The sequence below is a fragment of the Nyctibius grandis genome, chromosome 9 (assembly GCF_013368605.1).
Source record: "Nyctibius grandis isolate bNycGra1 chromosome 9, bNycGra1.pri, whole genome shotgun sequence".
NCBI lineage: Eukaryota > Metazoa > Chordata > Aves > Nyctibiiformes > Nyctibiidae > Nyctibius > Nyctibius grandis.
Genome location: NC_090666.1, coordinates 11,421,198 through 11,440,261, shown reverse-complemented (window position 1 = coordinate 11,440,261; position 19,064 = coordinate 11,421,198). Strand labels below are relative to the sequence as shown.

The window sequence follows — 19,064 nt, the reverse complement described above, 5'->3', positions numbered from 1 at the left end:
TGGGTATACTTGGGCCTGAAGTAAGCTCGAAGTTCGGTGTGTCCTGTTTGCTGTTTCTAGTGTATCTTTTCTCACCGACTGAGGCTTCAGAATGGCCGTCCATTCTTTTCATGACTGCAGTGCATAGAGATTAAGGTTATGAAAGATTATAGCTTTTTTTCTGATCATTTAATTTCTTGTACCATTTTTGCCTTCCCACTCTTTTATTTTTGCATATTTTTCTATTTTTTTTTTAGTTAGCAGCTGACAGAAAGTGAAAACAATTTCATACTAACTTTACTGTGAAGGTATACTAATGTTTAGCTGATCTTGAGCTCCCATGCGCTTTCTTGTTCCAGTTCCTTTGATCTCGGTCCCAGAACTTGCCGTGACACTGACCAGAGACCACAAGTCTTAGGGAAGGCTTTTGTTCCAGCATGGTGTTTAGGTGTCTGCCCAATACACACGTTTGCTCAGCGTTGTACCTGATATTTAGGAGGGGTGTTCTCTTGCCTCTCCTAAAACATGCGTGCAGTAATAGCCATGATTTGATTGGCCTGTCAATCAGCCAGAGAACACTCTGGATCCTGGCCTCAAGGCCATCGGTTAGCTGTCTGGGACCTGAACCACAGTCTGGAGGAATACAAAGGTGGGATTCTGGGTATCACCAGTAGTTTCATTTCTGTGGCTTGCAGCTGCTGAACTTTTTTTTATGCTACCGTATGTTTTTTCCTTTGTGGCACACCAAACATTTTAAAAGCTGTTTGACACTTACTAGGAAGCGATTCCCACCCTCCGCATCCATCAACATGGCTTTTCCGTTTTGGTACTGGTATTCTGTTATTTCCAGTTTAGTAGCTTTTCAACTGAGTACCAAAATGAAAGCCAAGATAGTGCTAGTCTTTGTGTCTCCCTTAAACAACAGCTTACACTTTCCAAGAACAAGAGAGTGAATAAGGGAAGGAAATCATGAGCCTCAGTCTCTGTAACGAGCATAATAGTCTGAGATACTGGTTCTGCTCTCTACTAAACTGGGACTGCACTGAAGTTGACAGGCATGTTAGAAGGTGACTCAGATTAGAGTTGCTCACTCCTGATCTTTATATTGGTTGAAACCTGATTAAGAGTCCACTAAAAGCATGTTGCAACTAAGTGCCCCTTCACTGGAAGACTGGTGGAGTTTGTTTGTGTTGGCTGTAAAGGGATGAGATTTTTCTGCTTTCTATTTTGCTGGTTTGAAAAGATGTATTGAGACCGCACGAGGTTTGTGCCATGGAGTTGCTAGGCTCTCTTCTGCCACCTTCACTGCTTTATTCAGACCAAGTGCTGAGCTGAATTCAGAAAATACGGGTGAATGATGAGACCAGGGAAAATGAGAACTTGGCAGCTAGTGAAGAGAACTTGTGAAAAGATGAAGGGGATACAGAGGGGTGTATATTTCTTAAAAGTATGGTAAGTTAGTGCCATCTACTGTTAAATAATTGACTCTAGCAGCCATAGCATTCCTCTGAAACAGGAGAGAACTCAAAAACTGGAACTGTATTTCCTCTCATCCCTGACATCCAAAATAAAGATTTCTAAGGGAGATTTTGACATTGAGATAGGATATTCTGCAGGGGAGTTTCATGTTACCAAAGAAACTAGAAGAATTCTCCATCCAAGTTCTTGAAGTTTTGCTTGCCTGACTTGTAAGTGAACAATGTGGTGGAGGATTAGGGACACAGATGTGCACACATGTAGCACTCCTGATTTCACCTAGACATTACAGTCTTCTGTTCTTTTAATACCTTTGACTTGAACTGCATCTGAACCTGCACAGTCTTTCATACTAATTTGTGGCTGTGCCAGTGACTGCAATGTACGTACTTACGAAGATGACCTTCATGAATGAAGTCGTCTTCTAGATGATTAGAGAAGGAACTATTGCCTGACATACACCATAAGTAACGTCTCTAGGAGGAACTAATAGTCAGTATCCTAACAGCAGTGAGAGCTGCAGAAATTGGAGATGGGAAAAGCTTCTCTAAATTTCTAGTTCATGCGTCAACTATGGTAAACTTCCAAGACTGTACTTTATACCACATATTCTTATGAAAATGTCTTGTCCTCCTGTAAATATACCAGTCAATCAGGCCAGTCTAAGGAATATGCTTTCCAATCCATAATATCTTTTTTTTCCCCTTTCTCATAGATGCTTTTCCTGTCATTTGTTACCTTTTAAATTCGCATCTCCCTCATACATGTGCTCTGCTTTAAACTGTGATTTAGAATGAAAAGGGAAAGGAGTATTAGGAGAAAGGAAGGAAAGATGGGGGTAATAGTACTGGATGCAGTCTTCAATAGAGACTACCAGCCTAATGTGATATTCTCAGTCTCAAACAATTCTGTAACTTAAAACAGGCTGAGTGTATAGGCAGACTGGTTTTCCCATTCTTAGTCTTGTCCTGTGACACTAGTTTGACTAAGGTCTGCAGTTCTCCTCACTTCTCTATATGCATTCCCTAATACCACCCTTCCTTTCAGTGCTGACTGTGAACCTTTATATAATATATGGGAGATGCCATGTACCTCTACCCTGCTATCCCTTTGTCATCACTACCTAAAATACTAGCTTTTTACTCTTTTACTCTGCTGCCACTTCTATTCTTCTGGCAATAAAGAGTTTATTGACAAATCAAAGAAATGCATGAATATTTTGCTTGTTTGTTTTGTTTTTCTTAAAACATCTCCTTATGGTGCCATACTTCAATCTGCTTCTGTCTGATACTATGGTTTCTTTGTTCTCCTTCACTGTTTTTCTTGCACACTACCTGCATTATTCTTTCTGCTCCCCACCACAATGCCCAATGAATATGGACTTGGACTCTTAGGCCAACTCCTGAGAAGGCAGTAGTTGAGTCTCCAGTATGTTCACCCCTTTGCTGGCTTGTATCTTTCCTAGGTTCAGGAGTCTTTGCAGGGCATGGGAAGCAGTGCTGACAGCTGTGACAGTGAGACAACCGTGACATCGCATAGTGAGGAACAGAAGACACCGATAGCCAAGGAACTGCCCTGTTTCAATAAGTTTGAGGAGGAGGAGGAAGATGATGATGATGAGAGTGATGACGATGATGAAGAGGATATTATCTCTCAAGTAGAGAGACGAAAGGTAGAGGCACCTTCTGAGAACAGAAGGAGCGAAGATAGAAACATTATTGACTATGAAAGTGAACAAAATCAAGGAGGAGAAAGCAAGTCATCTCATATATCAGAGACAGCCCAAGGAGAGGTCAGCTCTAAAGAGGAAGACATTTCCAGTGAGCGAAAAGAATTGGAGCTGCTGGAGGAAGGCAGTGTATTTGAGTTTCCTCAGTACCACACGCACCATATCCTCAAGTCAATGGATTCTCTGGAAGGTGGTGGCTCTTCCCCATCGTCTGTGGACAGGGTTCACATTGCCTTGCAAAGAGCCGAGATGAGGATCTTCAGCACATCCGATTCCAGGGCTGGACGCACTCTGCTTAAGTCAAAAGATCTCCTGAGGAAGCAGAGACTCTGGTTTGCTGAATCGGGCTATCCGCTAAGGCGGTCTCAGTCTCTCCCAACTGCATTGCTGAATCCAGTGAAAGTGGTGTCCTCTGTGAATGTCCAGTTAACTCCAGGAAAAGAGACTCTGTGCAGTCCTCCTTCTTTCACCTACAAGTACACACGTATGGAGGAAGATGAGAAAGCGACATCTGAGAATGACAAAAGTGAGGATGAGGCAGCTGCCAGCCAGCCGGTGTGCAAATCCACCCTGTTTATTGCACCTTCGTCCTCCAAAAAAGAAGTGCCCCAGACTGGGCCCAACAGGCTGTCCGAGGAGCCCAGTCCCACCAGGGTACCAAGCTGCCCGCTGCACACGCCAGCACGCATGTCCCAGTCTACGTGCTCCCTCCACTCCCTCCCCACCGAGTGGCAGGACAGACCACTCTGCGAGCACATGAGGACGCTGAGCACCCACAGCATCCCAAGCATCTCCGGCTCTTCCTTCAGCGCCTTGTTTTCCCCCTTCAGCTGTCCCTTCTCTCCAAGGCATGCTGGATTTCCTCATCGACCTCATGCCGTCAACCCGCCCTCCACTGTGGAGATGCAGCTGCGCAGGGTCCTACATGACATCAGAAACTCTCTGCAGAACCTTTCACAGGTAAGAGGAAGCCAAATTTTTATGTTGGGCAAAGGGGCTTCTTATTTTATCCTTACAAAACAAAAATGTTTATCTGAATATTCGTTTGCATAGTGCAGCAGATCAGGGAAAAATGACATTTTGTGCAAGTTTGATTTGCTACTGTTGTTTGCTCCTTGTAAGGAGCTTCTGTTCAAAGTGGCAAATGAACATCTCTCCAGTGCTCACTAGTTTTGTATCTAATTTTTTCGTGTTGTAGTTGACTCAGATTGATTTTTGATTTTTGATTTTTTTTTTTTTTTTTTTTTTTTTTAACTTTTATGGATATTCTTGAGTAGGGAGGAACAGTGTACTCGCTATCAGCTATCATCTTAAGGTGACAGTCATTAGCTTTAGATTTGAAAATACATGTTGACAATCCTTTAACCTCTCTCTTGTTGTTGACATACTTCCCATTCAACTGATGGAAATTTATTTTTTTCATTGCAAGTCCTATGGCTTCACTACTGATGTCAGTGATGATATCTGTTCCATGTACATTTCTGTGCTGTTTCATGCCATCATTTTGCATGTTCAGCTCTGGAGCCACTCAACATGGTCCTGAAGTCATCTGTCTTTTATTAAGAACCGGTTTTGTCACAGTGTGTGAAATTTTGGCCATCTCCTCGCTCGGAGAAGAAATGCTTTGAAATGCAAGCGCATTTTTTTTACCAGTTTCTGCCACACCTTCTCCTATTTCCCTCCTAATTGCCAGGTGTCCCTCCTCTGCCATCCCTGTACTACTGCTCTCTTAGATGCTGATCAAACTTAGGAGCCTGCAAGCTGCTGCAGGAGGCTACGTGGGCAGAGCAGACTCTGCTTGTTTACATATGAGTACATGAACACTATGCAGTTGCAGAGCTTCAACAATTTCTGTGGGTTTTACCCAGGAACAAACATGCGCCTGGCTGTGCCATATTGCAGGTGGTAGGCTGTAGTGGGCTTTTTTAGACGCCTGTTGTTTTGTTTTATTTTGCCAGTTGTCAAAAGTTAGAGGCTAGTGCAGCCTGACTTTGGTTATATCAGCTGGTCTTGCTTCTCAGAGCAAGCTTGGGTACTGGGACAGAGCTCTGCAGTGGAAAGCTGTGATCAACTGTGTTTTAAGTGAGCCATTGCTCCAGGTAGTGGACAGTGTGCCTGGGAGTAAGTGTTTGCAGAATTTAACCTTCTTTGTAGAATTTCCTTTTGGGAACCAATTGCAGCCTTGATATGCGTAAGGTTACAGTGTGCTACAGCACTTCTATCACTTATACTGTGCTACCTAAACCTGCTGAAGAAGTTGTCTCTGTGTTACGTCCGGAACTCATGCTCAAGCTGGTTCAATTAGAAAAACAAAATTAGTATCAGAGGGGATAATAATATATCCTAGTCCACTTGTTCTATGTCCAGGGCAATTTGTCTAGACTAGTTCCATCTTGGGGGCTTGGTCCTTCTCGTTATGGAAGTTTGTATGAAAACATTTTGCTTATGCTACACAGTTCCCTGGTGCTGCTTTTTCCTACAAGTTTGGCACGCAGCATACTCAACTGCTAATGAAAAAGTTGAGATGTTTTAAACATATGATTCTGGTTTTAGGAAGGAATAAAGAGGAGTAGATAAATTCCTGATAGAACAGGGAACAGAGAAAACTGGGAGAGGAAAAAAAAAAACATCCCCTTGATGTGGTCATGTTTGAGCAAAACTCTTCTGGATTAATGGATGTGCTTCAAATTTTCCATGGCGTGTCAATAGTCCTTTGAATTCTTTCAGAATTATGTTGGACAAGCTACCTTTTCACGTTTGAAAACATGAATGTGTTTGCTGTTTTTGTTGTGCCATGTCTCCCCATGTAACAGCCCCTGAATTTTATCTGGTTGCTCCATGTGTTGATGCAACATGCAAATAGAAATTCTTCAACAGTCTTATTTTCATGAGAGATCATTAGCATGCAGGGGTCTTTGAATGTAGGCAATGTAGTGAGATTAAAAACCAAAATCAACAAAAAAAACAAGCTAAGAACTGAGCAAAACCCTACAACAAATGTGATTTTAATCATGATTTGAAAATGGGACACTGTTTAATTTGCTTAGTTCTGTTTTCTGAGTTATTCTTTTTATCATTAGCTAAGACAATTGAGACTACTGAGTTTTCAGGCATAAAATGCCTGGGGGCTAAAAACTGAGCTTTTATTCCTGCTTACTGCGTTAGACAGCATTAATTTGTTTTTTCACCTGCAGCACATTTGCATTACAGAGCTTTGGTCCACATGCTTCAGGTAAGAGCTGGCATGGCCATTTTGTAAGGTTTCCTTTTCCTCTTTCAATATTTACACAGCAGAAATCGCAGTGCCTGCAAGGTTGTGTTTTAACAGCAGCTGCTTTTGGAGTATCTGCGCATTTGAGAAGGTGAGCTCATAAAGGGGATTGCTGACATTCCCATTTCAAATTGTTTGTTTCTTCCTTAGTACCCAGTGATGAGGGGTCAAGATCTTTCAGCGGCCACTGGTTACACTACTCAGAGATCATCCATTCTACCTCTCTATGAAGTAAGTGACCCTGTTCACACAGTGGTTCTTAGTCAAAATAAAATACAAAGAAACATCCTAAATATGCCACAGATTGTGCTAACTTTGGGCAGTTCCCTATCTTTGCTCTCAAGAGATAAACACATGACTCCATCCTGCAAATAATGTTAAAAAGGAATTAATCTAAATACATGGAAATACTTTCATGTGTTTGCTTGCATGATACATCTGAAAATGTTGTTTTCTTGAATTATTGTGAGTTCACAACATGCAGCCTCTGTAGTATACTGAAGTTGCTGAGGTTCTGCTTGACTCAAAGGCATATCTGAGCAAATGTGCTTATAGGATCCAGACTTATTTTAATTCAATTTTTCCATGTGATTTTTCTTTTTCTTTTTTTTTCTCTTTTCTTTTTAGAATACTTTCCAGGAGCTACAAGTGGTAAGGAGAAATCTGAACTTATTCAGAACCCAAATGATGGATTTGGAATTGACTATGTTACGTCAACAGACAACAGTTTATCAGCACATGACAGAAGAGGAAAGGTAAAATGGTCTTTAAAAAAAAAGAGAGAAAATGCTCTGGAAATACTTCAGCAAATGTGTTACTGCTACTGAAATCAAAGCAAAAAAATCTATTAGTTTCAATTTGAACAGGGTTGGAGCTGAGTTTTTGCGACGACCTTATTTATTCTCCTCTTTACACTTCTTCATTATAGAGTTTTTTCATCTTTGTTTCTTCTAATCTCTATTTCTCATTAATTGATTATTTTTTTTTTCATCCTTTCTCCAAAGTGATTTTACAGCTGTGGATTTTAAGGATTTTTATCATAGGGTTCTTGAACATAGGATATTGGGGGGGGAAATCTTAAAGATTTTCAGCTTTGATTTCCACCCCCCCCCCGGCCTCGTCCTCATAGATGTAAATAAAAAATGAACATTGTAGCATTCACATGCTTTTCCAACTTATAGGGGCCACTCAGCAGGCTACGGATAACATTTATGTTCTGGTTCTGAGTGTTTGTGCCCACCATAAGTTGCAGCAGCAGTTGATCCGGAACAATTTTCAGAACTGCTTATATATTTACTTTAGTTGAATTAGCTCTTGACTAATCGCTTTAAAAGTAGACATCTTTGAAACCAGTTGGCCTTCTTAAACAATGGCATCCTGGCCAAAATGTAGCTGCGACTGCTTGGGAATCTAGAAGCATGCAGGAGAAGTAATATGCGATTACAATATTGCTCTGTGATTTTTATTGTTACTGGTTTTAAATTGGATTTGATTAGAGATATTTATATAAATGCCCATTTCTTCTGCTTGCCTATATTTAAGCATTTAAAACTAAAATTTTTGGAGAATATTCTGTGATACACAATGTTGTTTATTTTTCTCCATGAAGTGATATGTATTGTCTATAAATGGAGAAAGACTTCTGTTCCATCTAGGAGTTAAGCTAATTTTTCACTGAAAGAGGAATTTTCTGTGTTCCACTTTGAATTCCTTTGCATGGAGTCCTATACTCATGGGACTGTCCTGCTCAGTCCCCCCTTTGTGGTATGCAGCTGAGTGCAGTGAATACCCTTTCTTGTTCTTTTTGTGACGGACTTGGTATAGATATGAAGCTGATCAGCTACAGAGCTTGAGAAAGTCTGTCCGCATGGAGCTACAGGAGTTAGAGATGCAGTTAGAAGAACGTCTACTTGCTTTGGAAGACCAGCTGAGAAGTCTGCACATGTCTTTACCTTACAGACCTCAGACACATGTAGTAAGTATTACTTTTGCAACAGCATTATGTATTTTCTCAGTGTAATGTTGTTAACTCATAACTGTTAAAGCTCTTACAATGGGATGATATCTGGGGAAGCTAATGTTGCTGTGTGTTGTATTATCAGGGGTCATATTTTATTTTTTTCATTCAGTTTTTCATCTTGGGAAAAAGGTGTGTGAATAGAGGGATTTTCTTGGTGTTAATATGTACCAATACACATCTTCTGGGGTTTTGGGTCTGAGATTTCAAACCTCTCCTGTCAGCGCTTTCTTCTCTTTCCTCTTCATGACCCTGAAATCTCACAGGTTTGGTAGGTAGTGCTCATGTCTGAAACCCTTGGCGATGGGGATGGTCTTTCTGGAGTTGCCCTACACTGATTTTTTTGCTTATGAAACGAGGGCAAAGAGATGAGAAATGCACAGTGTATCTCTCCCAAGAGATAGGATGTGCTTCCCCTGCAGCTCTACCCATCCATGGAACAAAAAAACAGGAAAATCCAGTTGTCATCTTCAGTTTTTTCCTCCACTGCCTTTTGTAGCTCCTTCAGATGAACACGTGGCTCCCTGCCACACAGTGGGAGAAGCTCTGCTTCCACAGATACTCCCAAGAAGCACAAGAGGGGGGATAAAAAAGACACTTGCATATGTTTTGGTGGTGTGGCGAAATACTTTCTATTCTTTTTCACTCAACAGGAGACTGTTCCTCTTTTTTCTGCTGCAACTCTGTCATCAGCCAAACAAAAGAAGCACAGACGAAGAGTATCATATGTCCTTCCTGGGTTTCATTCCTGTTTCTTAGCCAATCCTCTTCTGTAGAAGCAGCACAGGCCACATCTTCCTCTTCAGTATTTTGTCATGGGAAAAAAATTGAAACCCAAGAGCAGGAAAATATGGTATTACTGTGATCCCAAGCCAAACTTGCATTCTTTGAACCATATAAATATCTTTTTATTTGTAAATCCTTTTGCAGAAGAGAGCCAGCTTTAAAAATGACTGAAATAAACTTTCTCCAACCAGCTTTGCTTCCTGTTTCCAAGTTTCTGCTTTTACAGAAAGTTGTCCGAGACATAGCATGTTTATATATTAGCTTCTGAGAGTGCTAAAAAAATCCTCAATGCATTAACTTGACTTAATTTTTCAGGGTATGTATGGAAGCAGAAGTGCTGACAATCTATCATGCCCTTCTCCATTGAATGTCATTGAACCAGTAAGTAGTTGTTGTGTGCTGTATGTTTTACTAAGAAAAGGAACCCAGGAAGGGATTTCTTAAAAAAGGTTGCAGGAGATTCATTTGACACATAATCTTGGAAATACTTTACTCACTTGAGTCGTTCTGTAGAGAACAGCTGCATTTTCCCTTAAGCAAAGTTAACGATAGATGTAAGCAGCTGTGAAGCCGTGTTTGTTTTTAAGAGGAATACGTAGAAGTGAGATGTTGTTTGCATTTAGTTGATACAATGACTGTGGTGAGTTTTGTAGGGAAAACTCTATGTTATTTTTCCGTGCATTTTATGCTAAGAGTCCTATGTAAGCTCCTGAACTACTGAAAACAAGTAGTTCAAAGCCTGCAGAAAGAAAAAAACAAACTTGAATTGTTTTAGCAAATTAAAACAAAATCAAGTCTTTCCGTGTGCCTCTGTCAATGGCTCTGGCAGGACGCGTCCGTATTGCAAAAGTCAGTGGCTTGGGGAACTGCCACTATTCGTATTTGTGTTGGCTTTCAAAAATGCCCATTCCTTTTTATGATCCTCTTTGTTGCAATCATAAAGGCAAAGCATATATTTATTTTATAGCTGTATTTGTTACATGGAGGGAATGAGTAAGTGATTGAACAACTAAAAAGCAAGCATAGTTGTGTCCATATGTGACTTTTTAATATGCTTATTCAGGACTGTTTCTTTTCTGAATCCCTAGGTCTCTGAACTTATTCGAGAGCAGTCATTTCTGAAGTCTGAACTGGGTTTAGGACTGGGAGATCTTGGACTGGAAACTCTCCCAGCAGAGGGTACAGAGTCCGTATTCTCCCATGGACACTCTGATTCCTCTTCAGTGTGCTCTGGTCACGCAGGTAGAAAAGCTGGTGTTGGATCCTCTGAACTAACAGGAAAGTCTAAGAGTCAAAGCAAGAAGTTATACCGAGCCTCCGTTGCCTTAACACCAAGCCCCCCGGTGAGAGCAGGTGCTGGACAGCAGGTGGAAAGCTCTGAGGAGCTTGCAGACTCCAAGCCGGAGGTGGAGCACAAACTTGAAAAAGTCCCTCTCATGCCTTCAGTTGATGAAATCCACAAAAGCGTGGAGCAGGAGGAGCTGCAGCAAGTCATACGGGAGGTGAGAAGGGAGGGGCTGAGATCTAAGATGTTTGAATGGTGTTTACTGAAACCTAAAGACAGGCTATCTGTAACTCTTGGCCACTGGGGTTTTGTCTTCCCTCTCAAGCCAAGGCTCCATACTGTTACTGTCCTATTTCTAAAGGCTCAGAGCTTGCCACTAGATGTTCAAGCCACAGTTGCATTCTTGTGCAAAGCAGTAGACATTTTTTCAGTGATAGTGGTTAGCACATAAATTAATAGCTAGTTGCTACTATGAGTCTGGGAGAGAAATAATTTGCCATCTCTTCTACTTGGTTAAGCAGCAGTATTTCGGATTCCCAAGTGAAAATTTCTCTGTCATGTTTGCTTGCTGAAGTGCCAGGTTGGAGTTAATTTGATTGATGAAATACTGTTTCTGAAACAACTCTGTAGTGAATGTTAAAAATACTTTCCCAGTCCCTCTACCCCAAGCCACTAAGGGCTGTAGGAGTGTAAGTGAAGGAAGCTGAAGTCAGATGGGAGGTTATTTCAGACTGTAAGACTGATGTTGGACTGATGCTGTTGGACTAGTTTTATTGGCAGACAATGAAAGTGAAGGGTGCTTGATTATTTTTCCTGCAGGCCACGTTAAAAAACAGGACTAAAACTGCATGTTTTGTTTGTCAGTGGCATGACCGAAAGCCTTATGGCAACTAGTATAAATGGGAAAAGGAAGCAAAAGAAACTTTTTGTTCTCAAAAGCAGTGCCTGTGAGAAAGTGGAGTGAGCTTTCTGCTGTGAGTACACAGCAGAGGGGGATTGAGAACCTGAGGGTTTTATTCGCTCCCGTTCACTGGAGAGGGACCACTTAGCCTTTAGCCGAGGGTCACTGTCCCTTAGCCTGTATCTCGTCCCTTGAAGCTTTGGTACGGCTCTGCTATAGACCCCTCAAAAGGCCAGAAGAGGTGTCATGCTTGGGAATGTACAACAGGCCAGGCTGTAACAAACACTGCAGTACCATGCAGGTCTGCTTGCTTTGAGGCTGCGAATAACTGGAACCAGCTTTGCCTTAGCTTTGTTTTTAAAACAGATGAGAGGCAGTCCACTCATCTCATGATAAAACATCAGCTGTGATCCCAGAGAGATCTTTTGCCACACCTTCACCCCTCTTCTCTCAGCGCAGGAAGAGGCAGAGTATACTGGACCATAAGGTATCCTTTTACTTGTTGTCAGACCACAAAATGCTGCTGTGTCTGTCTCTGCAAAGCAGAGATGTTTTCTTGACTGACTCACTGTGGGCTTTGCTACATGTCGGCACTTCACACTTTCATGGTGAGATTTGTGAAGCGGTAGAGCATTACTAAGGAGTGTTCTGATAGATGGTGATGGCTGGAAGCATATGAAGATATTTACTTTGTTTAGGTTTGGTTAACTATAAATAACCAGAGCTGAGAGTGCAAAGAGCAATACATAGCCATAAGCATTAACAGTGGGTGAACTGCCAGTGTTAGAGGGGGATGCAGTTTGGCAGTGAGGTGAAATGGAGACCAGCTTTCAATACGTAGCCTCACGATGCTGAATAGTGCTTCGCCCCATCAGTAGCCCCATTAGAGTCAGTGAGATGAGTTATGGAAAGTGGCATTATCCTGTGGGAGGAAGGGTACCGCAGTCAGCTCATAGTGAGGTACCACCAGCGCGACAATCTCATTGTTACTGTGCTCAGCATTAGGAACCGAACTGGCCATCACTGGTCCTTACAGTGGAGGTTGTGATGCTACAACCTTTTACACCTCTACTTCAAAAGCAAAGGAATGAATGAGACAGGGTGGCAAGCATTCAATTTTTAAATGTCTCCCCCTCCGCCACCCTCCTGCTGCCATCTTCTCTAAAGTAGCTGGAGTAAAGTTGGAAGGAGACTTGAGAAAGGCCTTGTTTTGGAGGTGTCATGAAATACTCCCAGACATCCCAAATTCTCTCTGGTCCATTTTTTTCCTTTCATCCCTTTTAAAGAGGTTGCTTGCCTAATGCTCAGAGAAGACTTGCACATGAGATATTTATCATGCCTTGCACTTTGTTGCTGATTCTGAAGTGAAGCCAGGATATTGCATTTGTATCGTGTCCAGCCGTTCTGTAAAAACCTGCGTGTCAGAGGAGTGGTGTTGTGGTGGGGGGTTGCTAAAGGAGAAACAGAGAGGAAGGCGAGGGCTCTAATTCAAATGTACTGTAAAGGCAGTGGAGACAATAAAGGGAGCTGGAGTCAAAGTACAGAGTTATTTCAGTCAATATTTTCTCTGAGGTTAGCCTATGTGAAAGTTCCTCTTTAACTTCATTAATTGATAGCAAATAAAGATGTGTACTCTTTGCACAGAGATTGTTCTTTGGGTTGTGTGGCACTGAGGACATTGTAATGCTGAAAGAATCTGCACTGAACTGAGAGGCTACTATTCAGAGATGAGTAGTCAGCAAACAACTGAGCTTGACTCACTTCGTAAATGTTTGAGCACACAGAGAGATTGTCCCTCAGTTTAACTTAATTGGCAGCCTGTTTCGGGTCGGCTCTGATTCTCAGCATGAGGAGTTTTGCAGGTCAGAATGAAAATGCGTTGGCTTGAAGTGCCTGGTAGTTTTTGCAGAACCAGGGTATGCTGTTAAGTACTGGTCAGGAAAATCTTTTGTGTTTCATAAGAGCTAAAACAGCATAAATTGAAATGTGTCTTCCTTAAGTAGCCCTGTTGTTAACAAAGGAATTGCAGTCTCGTTGTCAAAAGAAATAAATCTGGTAGGATGCATTCTTGATGTATGCACTCACAGTTGTTAAACCCGTGCTTGTTCCTTCCATTCTCTGTATCTGCGTGACCTCGTGTTGGGGAAAGAAAAGTCAGGCAGTGTTTCAGAATATGCCTGGGTGGGTTGTAATGCATGTGAGCTTTGACCTGTAACTATTTGCTGGCATAAAAAAACCCCGTGGTGTTAACTTTTGTCGTTAATGGACTAACTCCCACAGAAAAGCATTCAACAATGTGAAATGTTAAAACACTGAACAGCGGCCCTCTTGTTTCAATGAAAATACAACCTGACCTCCACTGGAGTATCACATGAAGCACTTATTGCTCGACTCGTAGGTGACAGTATCGCTAGGCGTGCCACCGGGCCCCCTCATTCTGCTCTTCTGCAGTTTAAAAGATGTGACAGTTTAAAAAGCTTTCTGCTTGAGAGCAATGTGGGTTTTGTTCTTGCTAACAGTTCTCCATTGTAAGTGACATTTAATGAAGTTATACTTTAAAGAAATGTATGATTTTCCTGTCAACATCTGTTTTAAGAGGCTGTAATGGGTCTTTATGGGACAGAGAGATGATTGAATAGAGAATCTTCCCTTTTCCGTTTTCCACTGAAATCCGTGTTACTCAGCATTGATCAAAAATGTATGTTGGTTTTTCATACTTCCCTTGTGCAGGCGTTGGGTTCCTCATCTTACTATCTTGAGTATAAAAACTCACCAGCTTCTGCCATGAAGAAGTGGCACAAGAAAAAAAAAACAGGATGTAATTCTATATTAAAAAAATATAAAATATTTTAAAGAAAATAATTCTTTTAATTATAGAAAATGTACCTCAGCTCAGGAGTATGAGGACTGTGAAAGCCTCATGGCCATTTTCCATCAGTAAGTGAAGAACACCCATCTCCAGAATTGCCACTGTGGCACGTTTCACTCTCAATCAGTTCATTATTTAGCAGAAACCTAATATTACAGTAATGGTAATTCTTTCATGGGGAAAAGATCACTGATTTACTGTAGTAAAACTAATCTATGAGTGTGGTACTGTGATATTAATGCAATACTGAATATTAGTGTTGTATCAACGTAGTATATGTACCATAAATGAGTGGGTTCTCTCCTCTTTCAAATGATCAATTTTTCATTCAGCTGCTAAAAATACCAGTGGAGCATTCATTGACTGCATCTGTCTTTTGTACAGAGGAAGCCTTGGCAGTGGGCTGTGCCCTCTGCAGAGTAAATGGAAGATGTACCTTGCCCTGAATCATTTGCAATGAAAAAGGCAAACATTAGCAATTGTCGTGACACACGCATGGGACTGAGTCACCGCAGGAACTGATGCTGTACTTGCCGTGCAGGAATGACCTTGACAGGTCTGGAAAGGAGGGAGGAAGCAGTGGCAGTGAAAAGAAGCAGTGGAGGGTGGCCTTGCTGTCATCCGGGTGAGAGAGTGAGCGGCAGAGGGCTCAAGGGATCCACCAAGGTCAAGCCAGAAGTTGTTGGAAGAGCTGAGAATAGAACAGGAGCCACTTCCCTTCGAGTCTCCACCTCACCTCAAAGCTGACTGTCATACTACGCCATTTACTTGCTAATTTGGGAAGCTTTTATCAGTTTTCTTTGGAAAGTGACATTTATTTTTGTCTATCCGGCAAGGGAAGGGCACAGGATGACTGTTTTGTAGCATACTCGCAGACCCACCCCGTGTGATACTGGAGAAGGAAAGCGGAGAGAGCAGCGCGGCGCTCTCTTATGTCGGTAGCCTGCCAGACAGCCAGGGTGCTGTTTCCCTGTGCCAGCGTTTCTAAATCCCAAAGCCCTTACTGCATTGATAGCTGGCCTAAAGCTTTGTACGTCTGTGTGTCCATCGGCATAGACATCTTCAGGACTTGCGGCCATCAGTAAGCCAGGTCCTGTTACACGCTGGCTTTTATTTTGTCAGCTAATCAGCAAACAGCCCGACCGGAAACCTGCTTCCCGATAATACTATAGTCTCTGAATTTCTGCTTGATGCAAAGTAGTAATGAAACAAGGAACTTTGCCACTAATGGTTTAGGGATCGAATTGCTTGCCAGTGAGAACAAGGGATAAATAACCTGTTGCTAATACTGCTGCCACCCTTCTGACGTTGTTGCTTAATCCTTTTGACGCACCAGGAAAAGGGGAGACTTACAAGAATAATTGCAAGATGGTCACTGAGCTGATGAGAGGGCTACGCAGACGTGGCAAGGCCATTGGGAAGGCTGGGTTTGAGTAAATATTATTCCCGTGGTATTGCTGGGGCATCAGAACATGAAGGGATTTGTTACTGGCAAAACTGGGATTAGAAATTTGGGCTTTTTTTTTCTGGCATCAAGTCTCACATTCATTACTGCTGCTCAGGCACTTGAAAGCTACTTTGAAATGACACTATGAACAGTATTTTCTTTAGTCTAAGATCAGTAATTTGTGCCAGGAAATTACTTGCCCTTTTCAGAAGAAAAAGAAAACTATTGCTTAACCGAGCTGAAGAGTGCTTCTGTGAGTGACCCCGGCAGCTGGGCTCTGGCTCTTACCCCCCTGTACTCTCTCACCATCGTAATCCTCCCCTGTCCTTGGAACCACATCTGACTTGTTAGTGCTTCCCCCAGTGAAGACCATCCAAAAAATGAATTGGTGCCAGAGATTTCTCGTACTTGCAAGCAGCCTGTATTATTTTCTTTTGTCATGCCCTACCCGTTTCTAGCATAATATGCTGTTGTAGAACTGGGTTTTGCCTCCTTTTCTCCTTCCCCTTTGCTGTAGCCGTTAGTGCTCTGTTCTTTCTTTGTTCTGGCCACAACCATACACAGGTGCCTGCTACTAGAAACTCCTGGGTTTGTTTTATGTAAAACTTAATGGGTAAATGCTTTGTCACAGCCCTGTGAAAAATAGTCTTTGCTGGCATAGATCATATCCCAGGGTCCAACTGGTGATGCAAGCAACAGTTGAAGTTCTCTGTTTGTCTTTGCTGCTGAAAGTATGTAATTAGGATTCATCTCCTTTTGATTTGTATGAAAACAGCAGCTCATGTTCATAGACTTGGACCTTTCCTACTGTGTAATCCATTTGTGAGGCAGATCGGTCCTGCCTTCCTTTTCAACAGATAACGACTAATGTCAAAAAGCAGTGTGTTTGGGGTGCTTTTGATGTGTGTATCCTGAAATGCTATTTTCAGAACTTTAGCATAGTTGAAATGTATTTTTTCTTAACATAAACCCAGTAATCCTAAGTGTGAAACACAGATATATTTACCATCTAGAAAAATAAGACTACTTTGGTTTGCATTTATATGATTTGCGAGAACTTTAAAATTACTTACAGTTATTTTTCCAACAGAAACCGTTTTATTTTTTTCCATTTGCATTTTTTTGGAAGTTGACTTTTTGGTGTTATACATTTTCATATGTCAATAATGTCAAAAATATCTGCAATATCATTTAGTTTTATCCGTTGGTTATACAACTTACTGACCTTAAAGCTTTGGCTAATCCCTTTCAGATCAAGGAATCTATTGTTGGTGAAATAAGACGAGAAATAGTAAGTGGATTGTTAGCAGCTGTATCACCCCAAAGCAGATCTGCAACTGCAAAACAAGATACACAGCCATGAAATGGGTACTACAGGTAATCTTTGGCAAACTGCCACAACCAGATTTTATATTTTTTTTTGTCATATGAAATATCATTGTTAACTTAAACCTTGCTTTGTTTGCATTTTCCCCTTGAAATGTAAGTGATCTAAATGGAAGTTTGTTAAATACAGAGGATGCTGATAATCCTGGATAGCTTTGAAAAATCAGTTGGTTTATAGTTTGGTCCATTCTATTGTCAGCTTGCAGTGGTCCTTGATTTTTGGTTTTGGTGTGCTCCATGATGACTTCGCATGTGAATGCATCATGCGAGAGGATTTCTGTAGTTTGCCTGCCTTAGATATGAATATTATCAAAATACATACTTAAACAACAAGGAGACTTCTGAAAGTCTAATTTAGATATTCGTCTTGCTTTTTGTTTTCTGCAAGGTTGGATGTAGTCCGAAATGCTGTGGGATTCTGCTTTGGGCGGCATACACTGGCAAAAGTGTCAAGTTATTGTTGCTTCAGGAGATGTTAAAGCTGCTGAGATAGGCTACTGTATTCGACGCTTGGTTCTATGATGTGTACCTTTCCTTGAGTTCATCTATAAAGACTTAGACACTTTAACTAGTTCATTACTTTCCTTAAAGCATCAACAAAACTGTGGCTCTCTGAAAGGTTTTGTATTTATTTGTATGTCCCTGTTGTAAATTTTTATGTAGCTAATTTCCTTGTTTAATGATGCATCATGAAACTTGAAGATTTCCAGACTTAATCAATTTATAACACACACAAGTTCAGCCTAGCTTTTTTTTTTTTTAAAAAAAAAAAAACACACAACAAAAAACCCCCCCAAAACACTGACCTCTGTGAGGTATTTATTGTGCAATAACTGATCCACTTTAAGAGCTTGAAACAACCAATAATGGTTTCCACTGCTGTTACTTAGTGCCACTTCTAAAGAAGGAAAAAATCCTGATGTAAAAATTGCTGTTAATTCTTGGGGCGGTTACTATTAGCAGAGTGGTAGAATGACATAAGGTTACTTAAAACTACTTAAAGTTCTGACACTGAAAGCCTTATCTTTGTGTAGAAGACAACTTTTAACTAATTTTATTTGCTACCTTACTGTTTGCCCATCCCTCTATAGAAAAGTGCCTTATTTTGAGCACTGTTTTTTGTCTTTGTGTTGACTGCTCTCAGTCATACCAAGAGAAGTTCTTTTCTGCTTCTTATTAACCAAAATGCAATAGAAGTACTGATCTTCTGAAAGCAATTAGGATGTGCAACTTGGAATGGGTGAACGACCTTGCTAGTGTGATAGGGAAAATGGAAAAAATCTCTTTTCCTTTCCCATTCCTCACTGAGTGTATTTTCTCTTAGCCCGAGGAACACGTGTTTGTTCCAATGGAGCAAGTTGGAAGTCATTGGAGGTTTTATGTGGTCAAGTAGACATTTAGTGGATATGTAATATCCCATTTTGCTGTGCTTGGAATCTCTTTACTCCTTTGCCATTTCCATCTACTAAAATTCTTTACACTCTGTCAAGGTCTTTAATCAAAAATAGTTTCAAATATAACAATATTATATGAAAAAGTTTGTAAGATTTTAAATTGTGTTAGGAAGACACTCAAGGGCTGATTTCTTAAAAAAATGTATATTAAACCAATAAAATATTTATTTTGCCTATAATCTGTGTCAATGCTTTTCATTGTGTATGGTTTACTCTTAAGAAAAACAAGTAACATTGATTTCATCAAGTAGTACACAGAACGGAGAACAGCAGGAAAGCTCAGGACTTCGATTTCCAAAAGCTTTCAGATATTCAGGGTCCCTATACGCTTAGGAAATGCGAGATATAAATTTGAGAGAATTGTTGGCACTTAAAACCAAACTCTTAAAGTTGTTGGCTCCTGTAGCGACTCCAAGAATTTGGTTGGTCTTGACCTCTGCTCCGAGTTTGTCCCAATGAGTAGA

General features: G+C 41.1%; 1 protein-coding gene across 2 annotated transcripts in view; it reads left to right on the top strand.

Moving 5' to 3' along the window:
- The window catches only part of ITPRID2 (ITPR interacting domain containing 2), a 31,156-nt gene extending 12,409 nt beyond the window's left edge, over positions 1-18,747 (top strand). Inside the window, exons 6-13 of one of the 2 annotated variants that reach the window (XM_068407762.1) lie at positions 2,921-4,144; positions 6,606-6,686; positions 7,083-7,210; positions 8,280-8,430; positions 9,574-9,639; positions 10,347-10,760; positions 17,013-17,137; positions 17,535-18,747. In XM_068407762.1, coding sequence (XP_068263863.1) covers positions 2,921-4,144; positions 6,606-6,686; positions 7,083-7,210; positions 8,280-8,430; positions 9,574-9,639; positions 10,347-10,760; positions 17,013-17,123 — 2,175 coding nt within the window. In that variant the 3' untranslated portion in view covers positions 17,124-17,137; positions 17,535-18,747. Of the gene's footprint in view, positions 1-2,920; positions 4,145-6,605; positions 6,687-7,082; positions 7,211-8,279; positions 8,431-9,125; positions 9,363-9,573; positions 9,640-10,346; positions 10,761-17,012; positions 17,138-17,534 lie in introns of those variants that run through there. The other variant, XM_068407761.1, reaches the window with a different exon arrangement.
- The last annotated feature ends 317 nt before the right edge of the window (positions 18,748-19,064 follow it).